This window comes from Chiloscyllium plagiosum, chromosome 48, assembly GCF_004010195.1.
Source record: "Chiloscyllium plagiosum isolate BGI_BamShark_2017 chromosome 48, ASM401019v2, whole genome shotgun sequence".
Classification (NCBI taxonomy): domain Eukaryota; kingdom Metazoa; phylum Chordata; class Chondrichthyes; order Orectolobiformes; family Hemiscylliidae; genus Chiloscyllium; species Chiloscyllium plagiosum.
Genome location: NC_057757.1, coordinates 9,682,723 through 9,695,736, shown reverse-complemented (window position 1 = coordinate 9,695,736; position 13,014 = coordinate 9,682,723). Strand labels below are relative to the sequence as shown.

The 13,014-nt window shown below is 43.5% G+C and overlaps 1 protein-coding gene across 6 annotated transcripts in view; it reads left to right on the top strand.

Annotated features, from left to right (window-relative positions):
• The window catches only part of palm1a (paralemmin 1a), a 266,525-nt gene that overhangs the window by 75,752 nt on the left and 177,759 nt on the right, over nt 1-13,014 (top strand). For 3 of the 6 annotated variants that reach the window (XM_043683616.1, XM_043683614.1, XM_043683615.1), the window contains exon 2: nt 4,325-4,370. In XM_043683616.1, the coding sequence (XP_043539551.1) occupies nt 4,326-4,370 (45 nt within the window). In that variant the 5' untranslated portion in view covers nt 4,325. Of the gene's footprint in view, nt 1-3,706; nt 3,745-4,153; nt 4,204-4,324; nt 4,371-13,014 lie in introns of those variants that run through there. The other 3 variants (XM_043683613.1, XM_043683617.1, XM_043683612.1) reach the window with 3 other exon arrangements.

The window sequence follows — 13,014 nt, the reverse complement described above, 5'->3', positions numbered from 1 at the left end:
CTCTCCGGCCTATCACCCTCACCCTCACCTCCTTCCACCTATCGTATTCCCAGCGCCCCTCCCCCCTACCTTTTATCTCAGCCCGCTTGGCACACCAGCCTCATTCCTGAAGAAGGGCTTATGCCCGAAACGTCGATTCTCCTGCTCCTCGTATGCTGCCTGGCCTGCTGTGTTTTTCCAGCACCACATTTTTCAACTCTGGTACTCCAGCATCTGGAGTCCTCACTTTCTCAGCTCTGAAGCCTCTGTCTGAGTAAACCACTCACTGTCTGATCACAGACTCTCCCACACAAGCTGGGATGGGAGAAGTGGTGGAATATCTACTGTAAACCCAATCAAGGTGAACTCCGTTTTGGGAACAAGTGACATTTCTTCCGAGGCAGAACCACTTCAGTGGGGAATTCAACTGGACCCCTTTTTCAAATCTGATATTAGGTAGCCTTGACGAATGTGCACAATATATGAAGTTAATATTCTTTTGCAGGGTACTGGTGAACTGCTGCATTGGAGAGCGATCTGAAACACGAGATCATGTCAGTGTTCTGCTACAGAATGGAACTGCTTGCTTTGTAAAAACATTCCTCCCAACATCACTGCCACATTCATATCATGTTCAGATAATTTGATAACTAGCTCATTAGCTCCCAATCACACAGACTGGCAAACCGGTATTAACAAAATATCTAGCTCTTAATCACACAGTCCAATAGAACATCAAATAGCGTCACAGAGTCATAAACAGACCCTTCGGTCCAACCCATCTATTCAACCAGGTTTTCCAAACTAATCCAATCCTTTGGCCCATCTCCCTCTAAACCTTTCCTATTCTTGTCCCTGTCCAAATGCCATTTAAATGTTTAAACTGTACCTGCTTCTACCATTTTCCCTGGCAGTTCATTCCACACACGTACCACCCTCTACATGAAAACGTTGCCCCTCAGGTCCCTTTTAAATCTTTCCCCTCTCACTTTAAACCTCTGTACTCTAGTTTTGGACTTCCCTACCATGGGGAAAGATCTTTGCTAATCATCTTATCTATGCTCCTCATGATTTTATAAACTTTTACAAAATCACCCCTCAATCTCCTACATTCCAGGGAAAAAAGTCCCAGTCTTCCTAGTTCCTCCTTATAACTCAAACCCTTCAGTTCCAGCAACATCCTTGTATATTTTTTCTACACCTTTTATAACTTAATAATACCCTGCCTGCAGTAGGGCAGCCAGAGTACTCTAAAAGTGGCCTCACCAATGTTCTGTACAACCATAACATGTTATCCCAATTCCTATAATCAATGCTCTTTGATCAAATACTTTCGAAGTATAGTGAACTGTGAGAATCCATTCTCTCATTGATAGGCTCTGGTACCATCCTCCAACCAACTAAATTCTGCTACCAGCCTTGAATCATACAAATCAACCAAGCTGTCTGATGAAGGGGTTGGATTTGGAATAGTGAGACAATTTTCTGAACCAAATTACGGTGATTGTAATGAGGTCAGCCAGATGGATCTCATAGAATTTGAGGTCCCTGATTAGTATTGTTAATCAGGACCAATCAGGGAGCCTTGGCTGACAGATATGAACAGGAGTCCAGAGTTTCTGTTCCCTCTGACTGCTGACTCTGAGGAAGCCAGACCAGTGTCAAATACTATGCATGTGCAAAAAAAGAGCGATTTGGTGATGGGATACCAGCCTCTGTGAAGTTATTTCACAAATAAGCAAAGGAACTGAAATAAAAAGAACCAAGAGAAACACAAAGGTATTCCCAAGGGAGGAGAGTGTTTACTAATCATGGGTTTTGCACTTTATATTCCCCCTAAGAGGCCTTCCTAAACTCATGGTGCCCTTTGGAAGTTCAGGAGCCAAAATGGAAGGCAGGATTACTGCTACCCAACACTTCCTCAATACGCCTTAGAGACAGGCAGAGGATGGTCATGGTGTATGGAGGTCTCTGTCAAGAAAACATGGTGGAACGTGCTGTTAGAGACCACATGACAGTGCCTTGTATACACCTTCTTTAAAATTCCCTCTTTAGTCCAAAACAGAAAAACAGTATCTCTCTAATAAACAGTACACCAACAAAGTTCTTCTGAGAAATCACCTAGATCTATGCCATTTGGTATTGTTAGTCATAGAAGGGAAGCGATATTCTGGTGTTTTCTGCTGAAAGGAATCTGCTCCTCTGAGTGGTTGGACAATTTCCTAAAAATCTCCATCATTGAGAGACAAGACATTGCCAAAGCTGTCCTTCCATAACCACAAAGATTCACAACCCACTGGCAAAGACTGGCAAGTAGAAGTCATGGTAACTGATGGAAAATGCTGAATGATTCAGTTCGCCACTAACAGCTGAGATATCATCAAGACTTGCACAGGCAACAGAAATCCTAGGATCACTCGCAGGTTTGTGTTGTTTTGCTGGATCCCATTCCCAGCAACGCATCCCAGCACATCCTATGCCTGGGAATTGGGATGGAGGTCAGCTGGGAATCCCACTCCTGATTGTAAAACAAACCTCTCAACATGCTTGGGGGTGACAGGCTGAGGAGAAAAATGGAGGGGAATTAATCAGGAAGCCAGACAAGCATGTGAAACAGTAAGAAGTGGAAAGGGGTGTTGATAGCAGTGAGGTGAAGAGTGATCCCTATAGGGTAATGGGTAACAGGTTGACCTCTGAGCCCGAAACTCCAGGTTCAAGTCCCACTCTCAGACTGGATGGCCTTGAAAGGTGTATTCCTAATGTTGCCAACCAGGTCAATGATCAAACTTCACTTTCTTCTGTTGTGCATGGCAGTGGAGGAGTCTCCTGGTCAGCTCTGTTTGATGTGGAGTGGCACCTCTGAAGCTGTAGTCTCTGATGAGCTGCTCAAGGAATGGTTGCCCCAGGAAGCACACGCTTTGTCTGCCTCATAGAGCATTAAAGCTGGGAGGAGTTCTGCACAGTGAGAGGGAGGAAGCCTGTCCAAAGTCAAACACAGCACTATCCAGTTGAATTTCTCTCTTATGTTTATAACCCAATCTAACTCTGTGTTTGTATGAAGGGTGAAAGTCCCAGCGAGTCTCTCTGTCCAACTGGTAACTACATTGTGTCTGCATGAGTTTCCTCCGGGTGCTCCAGTTTCCTCCCACAGCCCAAAGAAATGCAGGTTAGGTGAATTGGCCATGCTAAATTACCCATAGTGTTCTGGGATGTGTAGGCTAGGTGGGTTCGTCAAGGGAATGTAGAGTAGTAAGATAGGGAATGGGTCTGGGTGGGTTACTCTTTAGAGGGTTGGTGTGGACTTGTTGGGCCAAATGGCCTGTTTCCACACTGTTGAAAATCTATGATTATCTATGATATGTTGACCCTGCTCCCTGGGTGCAATTTAATCTTCATGGCCCAGTCAAACAAGTTGGAAAGATGTCACTGGTGAACTTTACACGCTGTGATCTCAGCTTCATATCTGTCAATCCCCTCCACTGAACAGGAACTGTTCCTTCACTCGTTACACTGGCTTCTTTGTTACCTTAACGCATCATGGAGTTTACAAATCACTGCTGCTATTGACTGCAGGAGCACATTAAAATCCTACAGCCTTCTCATCGTCAAATTCCTTCAAATCATACTTGTGCTACGTTGTTCAAAACTTGAAGGAGGGTTGACAGATAAGGAGAAACTTAGTGGAGGATTGGCAATCAGAGAATGCACATTGCAGAGGATTTACAAAATAATCAAGGGGTGGATGAAGCTGAATGTTTTTGCACAGTGAGTTGGTATTATCTGGAATACACTGCTGGCAATCAGGGAGGAGGTAGAGGCAGAGTGAATGCAAACTTTCAAAATGCAATTGGATAAATAGTTTGAAAGGTAAATTTGTGTGAATATATAAGGAAGGAGCAGGTGGCTAATTGAATTGCTTTTATAAAGAGCAAGCATGTGCCAAAAGACTGAAGAGCCTCCTCTGTGCAGTTCGATTCTATGTATCTACATTTATTTGTTCAGCTTGCAGCTAAAATGGTGGTGTGATTCCTGTGGTGATTGATTGATGTGGCAGTCCTGCAGGTCAGAATGGGCTGCTTCTATTTGAGACTCTACTTCTACTCTGGGTATTATGGTAATGCGAGACACTAGCTGAATAATATTGTCAAGTATTGGTGGTCACTTAGACTGCATTTTACTGCTGGATCATATGCAGGCAGGCATCATGAGGCTGGACCAGAACAGGTTTGAGTGTTTTTTTAAGATTACTGATGAATTATCTCAATATCTCTTTCCTTCTTGCAGCAACACAGTTTTTTTTTGTCATTGTCTCATCGAGTAATCCTTTTCTTTCTTGCTTTCTCAGGATGTCCGAGACTTTGTTTCAACAGGAGAGGCTCCAAGCTATCGCGGTGAGTCTATATATAACTTCTCTTCTTTCTCTGATCCTCACCCCGTTCTGCTAAAGAGGTGTTGTCCAGGGAAAGCCCACTCTAGCCACTTTTCTGGGCTCAAGCTGACCCTGATCCCCAGTGAGATTAAAATGGAGCAAATGTGTGAAATTATCACATTTTTTAAAAATGATGGTACCACCCAGCAGCTCATCGGCAACCTCAGGAGCAGTGAGGTCCAGAGTCACCTTATCATTGCTTATTAACCTTGGCTGCATCCTATAGGCCTTAACCTATCACTCAGGTATCTGAGCGGGATTAATCTTTGCATTCATCTTTAGAATAGGATACATTTTTGTAGAAGGCCTTCCCTGTTTAAAAGGGTCCTGACTGAAAACACTTGTTTTTATTGTCTTCCTGCAAAGGTTGATTGAGATTCTGCACATTCCAGCATTAGGCACTGTTTCCAATCAATTTCTGTAAGGGTTGTGAATGTATTGACATTGACTCTGTGTCGGTCTCTATTTCAAAACAACTTTCTTATCAATGTCGAATGAATTTCTCTGTCCATTTTCAGAATTAAAGCATGCAATGTGAATATTAAATAAAAGGGAAGTTTCAGGATGCAAAAGATTATTTATCCCTTTTACTCGGCAGCAATCATATTCTGAGAGGGGAAGAAGAGCAAGGCGAATTTATTTATAATAATTTAATGCTGATGGAGGGATCTGTTTGATCGATGAGACTGAGGATATTAATATGTCCAAAGTGGCTAAATAAATAATGTACCTTAAAGTTAGGACTGGGACTGGGTATTGCAACAGCAACAACATAGGGAGTGGAATTGTCGCTGGACTAGAAATCCGGAACCTTAGGTTAATGTTTTGGGGACATAGGGTTCAATCCTACCTGGCAGATGGTGAAATTTGAATTCCATTGAAAATTTGGAATAGAAGCTGGGCAAGCTGGGACTCTTTTCCGTGGAGCACAGGAGGTCAAAGGGTGATTTTACAGAGGTTTATAAAATCATGAGGGATGTAGATAAGGGGAATAGCAAAGATTTTTTTCCCTAGGGTGGAGGAATTCAGAACTAAAGAGCATTTAAAGTGACCGGGTAAAGATTTAAAAGGGAGTGAAGGGGCAACTTTTTCACACAGAGGGTGGTGTGTGTGTGTGGAATGATCAGATTGGGAAATCTGGTCAGCATCGACAAGTTGGACCGAAGGGTTTGTTTCCATGCCATATGACTCAATGACTGACAATTGTCATAAAGACCAATCTGGTTTATTAATGTCCTTTCAGAATAGAAATCTGTGAGTTTTACCCTGGTCCGAGCTCTGAACCTCTGAAGAACAGTCTTATCAGACTTGAAATATCAGTTCTGTTTCTCTCTCCAAAGAGATTACATAACCTGTTGAGTTTCTCCAGCATTTTCTGTTTTTCTTTAATTTCCAGCAGGTGAGTACCTTGCTTTTATTCGAGTGGTTATATAATTTCCATTAGTCTGATTTTTAGTCCATGTTTTTATTGAATCCAGATTTCAGCATCTGCAATGGGGTGATTTAAATCTAGAGAATTAATAAGGGTTTCCAGATTTCTATCCCAGTGACATTACCACGAGACCACATCTCCTCTGAGTGAGGTTTCCATGCTATTATTGATAATGGTCCTATAATCAAGCCCTCATCCATCATTAATTCCTCATTGGATATTGATTAACAGTGTGGATTAGTTCATTGAAAACATTAAAACACATTATAAGTAACAAAGCAGAACAGCAAGGCAACTGATTTCTGTGAGCGCATGTTGCAAACCCAGAGTAGATGTCAAGCAATATTGTACATTCATTGTTCATGGAGTCCTTAAAGGTGAACTTTATTAAAGATAAGGGAAGTATGCAATAGTGCTAGGATGACAGCCCGTGCAAATTTCTACTGTGTGTCTCGAGTTTCAAAGAGTAAGAAGCAATCTCATTGAGACAAAGGTCTGAAGGGACTTAATAGGAAAGATGCTGAGAAATGGTTCAAATCTTAAAACATCTAGAACACAGGGGCACAGTTTTAGGATGAGAGGCTGATCATTTAGAACTGAGATGAAGAGAAATCAGAAAGTTGTATTATCTCCCCCAAAGGGCTATGGTTGTTCCCCCCATTGAATAATGTAGATTGATTAATTATTTTATTGTTGTCTCATCGAGATACAGCGAAAAGTGTTGTTTTGCATGTACACAGGCAGATCGTACCGTTCCAAATGTATCAGAATAGCAAAACACAATACAGTGTAACAGCCACAGAGAAGGTACACAGAGAGAGATCAGAATTAACATTTGAGAGGTCTGTCCTAAACTCTGATAACAGGGGGAAAGAAGCTGGTCTTGAATTTGTTCGCAAGTGTATTCAAACTTTTACACCCTCGGCCCAATGGAAGAGAAAACACAACCAAGGTGGGAGGGGTCTTTGATTGTTCTTTACTTTCCCAAGGCAGCAGGAATTATAGATGGAGTCAGTGGATGGAGTTATAGATGGAGTCAGTGGATGGAGTTATAGTTGGAGCCAGTGGATGGAGTTATAGATGGAGTCAGTGGATGGAATTATAGATGGAGTCAGTGGATGGAGTTATAGATGGAGTCAATGGATGGAGTTATAGATGGAGCAGTGGATGGAGTTATAGATGGAGCCAGTGGATGGAGTTATAGTTGGAGCCAGTGAATGGAGTTATAGTTGGAGCCAGTGAATGGAGTTATAGATGAAGTCAGTGGATGGAGTTATACATGGAGTCAGTGGATGGAGTTATAGATGGAGTCAATGGATGGAATTATAGATAGAGTCAGTGGATGGAGTTATAGATGGAGTCAGTGGATGGAGTTATAGATGGAGCCAGTGGATGGAGTTATAGTTGGAGCCAGTGAATGGAGTTCTAGATGAAGTCATTGGATGGAGTTATACATGGAGTCAATGGATGGAATTATAGATGGAGTCAGTGGATGGAATTATAGATGGAGTCAATGGATGGAGTTATAGATGGAGCAGTGGATGGAGTTATAGATGGAGCCAGTGATTGGAGTTATAGATGGAGTCAATGGATGGAGTTATAGATAGAGTCAGTGGATGGAGTTAAAGATGGAGTCAATGGATGGAATTATAGATGGAGTCAATGGATGGAATTATAGATGGAGTCATTGGATGGAATTATAGATGGAGTCAATGTATGGAGTTATAGATGGAGTCAGTGGATGGGATTATAGATGGTGTCAGTGGATGGAGTTATTGGTGAAGTCATTGGATGGAGTTATAGATAGAGTCAGTGGATAGAGTTATAGGTGGAGTCAATGGATGGAGTTATAGATGGAGTCAATGGATGGAGTTATAGATGGAGTAAGTGGATGGAGGTATAGATGGAGTCAGTGGATGGAATTATAGATGGAGTCAATGGATGGAAGGCTGGTTTACATGATGGATAGAATTTTGATACAGGGAATGAAGGGATATGTGGAACAATCAGAGAGGTAGGGTTGAATCCTGAAGTCAACCATGGTCTTACAAATTAGCAGAGGAGGCTCACTGAAGGAGCTGCATGTCGACTCCTGCTCCTAGTTTGTATTCTGGTGGGTGGAGGTGGGGCTGAAACTAGCCTTCTGTGAGGAGTGCCATTATGAATCAGGAAGCTGCTTTACATGGCACCCTGCTGCTTCAATGCACGTCATTGGGTCCAAGTTTTGCCACTAGCAATAACTAACTTTCTCCAGTGAAATCCCCCCGCTCACTATCATCTGTAATTTCAGCCCAATACTTGTAATTAAAGACCTTTAGGTGTAGACCCCTTTATTGTCTGTCTATATCTCTGGCATACAACATTTATTTGTTTTCCTTTGTATAAATAATAAAACTGAAAATAAACATGGTTGAAAATTGAAAATCGATTATCTAACTAATGAACTATCTGTCCAGTGAAGCTCTGTGACTGTGGGAACACTCCAGTTTAGACCATTCACATTGTTCGTGAACCTTGTTTATGTCCAGGTGAAGATTAGGAGCGGAGGTGGGCTAACTAAAATTAGGAGGGTGTTGACAGGCACATCATTAATGCTGACCCATGATGTAGATGTCACAGCATCTGTGCCACCTGCCACACAGGTGCCAACTGTTTAGGTGCCAACTGTTGCTTAGTTGGTCGCACAGCCACCTCCTAATCCTAAGACTCCGGGTTCACGTCCCACTCCTCGTGCTTGAACGTTAAGATGAAGGTAGCACAGTGGCTTCACAGCACCAGGGACCTGGGTTCGATTCCAGTCTCGGGTGACTGTGTGACGTTTGCACATTCTCCCCATGTCTATGTGAGTTTTCACCAGTACTCCAGTTTCCTCCCACAATCCAAAGATCTCCAGGTTCAGTGGATTGGCCATGGGAAGTGCAGGGTCACAGGGATGGGGTGGGATGATCTTTGGAGGGTTGGTGTGGATGTGATGGGCCGATGGGCCTGTTTCCACATCATAGGGAGTCTATGATAGCCCAATACATTGCTGAGAGAGCAGCTCCCCTTCCAGAGGAGATGGTAAACTGAAGCCTCATGTGCCTAGTTGAGTGTATTCCTCTGTCCTATGCTGAAGAAGGACAGGAGAGCTTTCCCTGGTTCCCTGATCAATATTTGTATCTCAATCAACAGCCTCACAAAAGTTGTAAATCATGGGCATTCTTGTGTTGTTTTGTGGGAGCTTGCTGAATGTAGATTGGTTGCTGTGGTTCCAGTGCATTCAGATGGGGATCACACATGAGAAAATGTGCCCATTAAACTTTGAAGTGTTGAGAGAGTACTGGTGTTTGTGATGGTTGCTATGTATATGCCTTTCAAGGGAGGTTTCTACTTTACAGTGTGGTGGCTCAGTTGTGGTTAGCAACTGCTGCCTCACAGTGCCTGGAACTCAGGTTCGATTCCAGCCTCAGATGACTGACTGTGTGGAATTTGCACTTTTGCCCTGTGTTTGTGTGGGTTTCCTCCAGATTCTCTAGTTTCCTCCCACAGTCCAAAGATGTGCAAATTAGGTGGATTAGTTCTCTGAAACGTGGTGACAGGAGAGTCTGCATGAGATACTCTTCAGAGGGTCATTGCAGATTTGATGGGCTGTATGGCCTCTGTCTGCACTGTAGGGATTCTGTGTTTCCCTTTCAGAATCTATTTTGTTGTAGATTTTTTCTCTCCTCTTCTGAAGCTGTTAGTTTTTGCAACAATGACTCCAAAGTACAATTGAGATTGGGCATCATGGACTGGGCTGGCATTTATTACCCATCCCTTGTTTGACCATTTCAGGGGTAGGTAGGATTCAATCCCATTGCTGTGGGTCATGTGTGGGCCAGACCAAGCCGACAGATTGTCTTTTTAAAATTGATCAAGTTGAGTTTTTTCTGATAAATAATGGTGACATGTTTGGCATTTTTTTTATTCCACATTCTTATGAATTGACATTTCACCAGTACCATGGTGAAGTTTGAACCCGTACGCATAGAAAATTAGCCTGAGGTTACTGGGTTATCATTATCCCAGTGAAATCACCACTACACCAGTGCTTCCCTGATTTATAAATGATATTTGAAATATTTTCAAGGTATTTTCAATTGCATTGAGTCAATAAAATTATCTGGGCCTAGTGGGAATTATGTTGGTAGTTCAGTGGTAGATTTCTTGCCTGCCACATGGGAGGCCCAGGTTTGATTCCCAGCCAATGTAAGGCACTCCTTTCCTTCTCTTCTAGGGCCCTATTGTGGTGCAGCATCCCTACCCATGGACCCAGAGTATCAGGTTCAAGACCCATCTGCTTCGGTTTGATTAAAGAACTTTTTTTTTCAAATCTCACCTTGCTGACTTAGAAAGCACAAGTCTGGGGATAAGCATGCTGCAAAATTAATCACTTTCTTGTGAAGGAACCTGCCAGTTAAGTTAACCTTGTGAATTCAGGGATAGCTGTAACATGTGTGCTGAAGCACTGGGGAAAGTGCTGATGTGGGGTGGTAGAGGAAAGCACAAAGCAGGGAGGGATTGAACAACAAGCCTCAATGATTAATTAAAACAGCTAACATATCTGACAGCTTTATAAAGGGAGGAGGTCTGTATCCCAAAGACATAGAGCTGTAGAAATGTACAGCATGGAAACAGACCTTTCAGTCCAACTCGTTCAGGCTGACCAGATTTCCAAAACTTATCCAGTCCCATTTCCCAGCACTTGGCCTATATCCCTCTCAACACTTACTATTCATATACCATTCAGCTGCCTCTTAAATGTTGTAATCATACCGGCCTCCACCACTTCTTCTGGCAGCTCATTCCATACACGCACCACCCTTTGCATGAAAACGTTGCCCATTAGGTCCCTTTTAAATCTTTCCCCTCTCACCCTAAACCTATTCCCTCTAGTTCTGGACTTCCCCACTCCAGAGAAAAGACCTTGTCGATTTACTCTATCCATGTCCGCTCATTCCATACACGCACCACCCTTTGCATGAAAACGTTGCCCATTAGGTCCCTTTTAATTCTTTCCCCTCTCACCCTAAACCTATTCCCTCTAGTTCTGGACTTCCCCACCCCAGAGAAAAGACCTTGTCGATTTACTCTATCCATGTCCCTCATGATTTTATAAACCTCTATCAGGTCACCCCTCAACCTCTGATGGTCCAGGGAAAACAGCTCCAGCTTGTCCAGCCTCTCCCTATAGCTCAAATCCTCCAACCCTGGCAACATCCTTGTAAATCTTTTATAAACCCTTTCAAGTTTCACAACATCCTTCCTATAAACCAGAATTGCACACAATATTCCATTTGAGCAGACTCTTTCAGATGTTCCTGTAATTGCTGCAGAGATGCAGAATTTTATTTAAGGAGTGCAGAATCGATAATTTGCCACTCAAGCAAGATAAATGTCATCTCCTTTTCCTGGTTGGGTTTTCAGAATGTCAAGATGTACTCAGATTCTGATGGAGGAACATACAAATAGCATCCCAATTCCATTCCATTGTTAGGACACAAGAATTGTCAGAGGATTGAGGCTGTGATTGGCGCTGGGGTGACACAGTGGCTCAGTGGTTAGCCCTTCTAGCACCAGGGATCTGGGTGCGACTCCAGCCTCAGGCAAATGTCAGTATGGAGTTTGCACATTTGCCCCGTGTCTGCATGGATATCCAGGCTAGGTGGATATTGGCCATGAGAAATGCAGGATTACAGGGATGGCATGGGCCTGGATGGGGATGCTCTTCTGAGAGTCAGTATGGACTCGAACCAAATGGCCTGCTTCCACACTGTAGGGATTCTATAGTTTTTAAAATTTTGCAGGCCTTCAGAGAATGGTTGTCAGACACTGCGCCATCGAGACCACTTGCCCCACAGCCAATGAACACGAAGGGCCAGAGTTGGTGCGACTTCAGCCCCTCCATTGGAGAGTCAGGTCCTCACTTAGACATATGATTGGCCAGTAGCAGTCTAATCTCAGCCAATCAGAAGCTGCAGTGGGCACATTGGAGTCCAGGAGTGGGACAGATATTGGGGGTTACTCAGGACAGTGAGGGGTGTGGGGGAGTGTGACTGCGGTGGTTAAACAAAAGGGTGATGGACCTATTGGTGGAAATACCAGAAGCGGGAGGGGAAATGAAGGGACATCTGTAAGGGGTGGACATTGTGTCCAGGGGGACTGGATGTTGAAAGGAGGTCATTGATTGGCCTAGGGAAAGAGACTCAGTTGACACTCACTGAGATGAGCAGAAATCAACAGGTTACAAATCCACAGCATTCCTCTCCCCCCTCGAGAGGGGTTACGGCTGTTCTGCCATTGAATGTGTTCAGGGTCAGAATGGACAGCTTTTTGCTGTCTTGGAGAACGAAGGGATATGTGGAGCGGTCAGAAGGTGGAGCCGAAGCATGGAATTGTTCAAATTGGCAGGATCACTGAGCCATCAAACACCAGCTAGTGAACTTAGGCTCCATTGGAACGTAACCTGGGCACAAGGCATCAACATTTAATAACCAGGAGCGGGGTGGTGTCACTGTGCTTGGGGTAGGGAGGGGATGAGGCTTCCCAGGCCAAAAGCAGTTCCAGGCTCCATGATGTCAGTCGCTGTCCCTGGATGAAACATCATGGGAACAAAGTCGCTCCCTGAATTGCTTACCAATGAAATGCTATCAAATGACCTGCTGGCTGAGTGATCAATATTGTTTTGGAAACCAGGGAAATGGCCTCTTGAGACAGCAAATAGTGCTTCCATTTCAAATCTCGGTCAACAAAACAGTATCTCCTACACTGCAGCATGCCTTCAGCGCTAGTCTGGTGCATGAACCTAGCTTTGGTGCTGAAGTTGCCGGATTAGGACTCAAACCCACAAGAAAAAGAAGGAAGCATATGTAAGGTATAGACAGGAGAGATCGAATGAATCCTTAGAAGAGTATAAAGGCAGTAGGAGTATACTTAAGAGGTAAATCAGGATGGCAAAAATGGGATATGAGATAACTTTGGCGAATAGAATTAAGGAGAAGCCAAAGGGTTTTTACAAATACACTAAGGACAAAAGGGTAACTAGGGAGAGAATAGGGACCCTCAAAGATCAGAGGAGAAAGTGAGGTCTGCAGATGCTGGAGATCAAAGTTGAAACTTTATTGCTGGAACAGCACGCAGGTCAGGGCAGCATCCA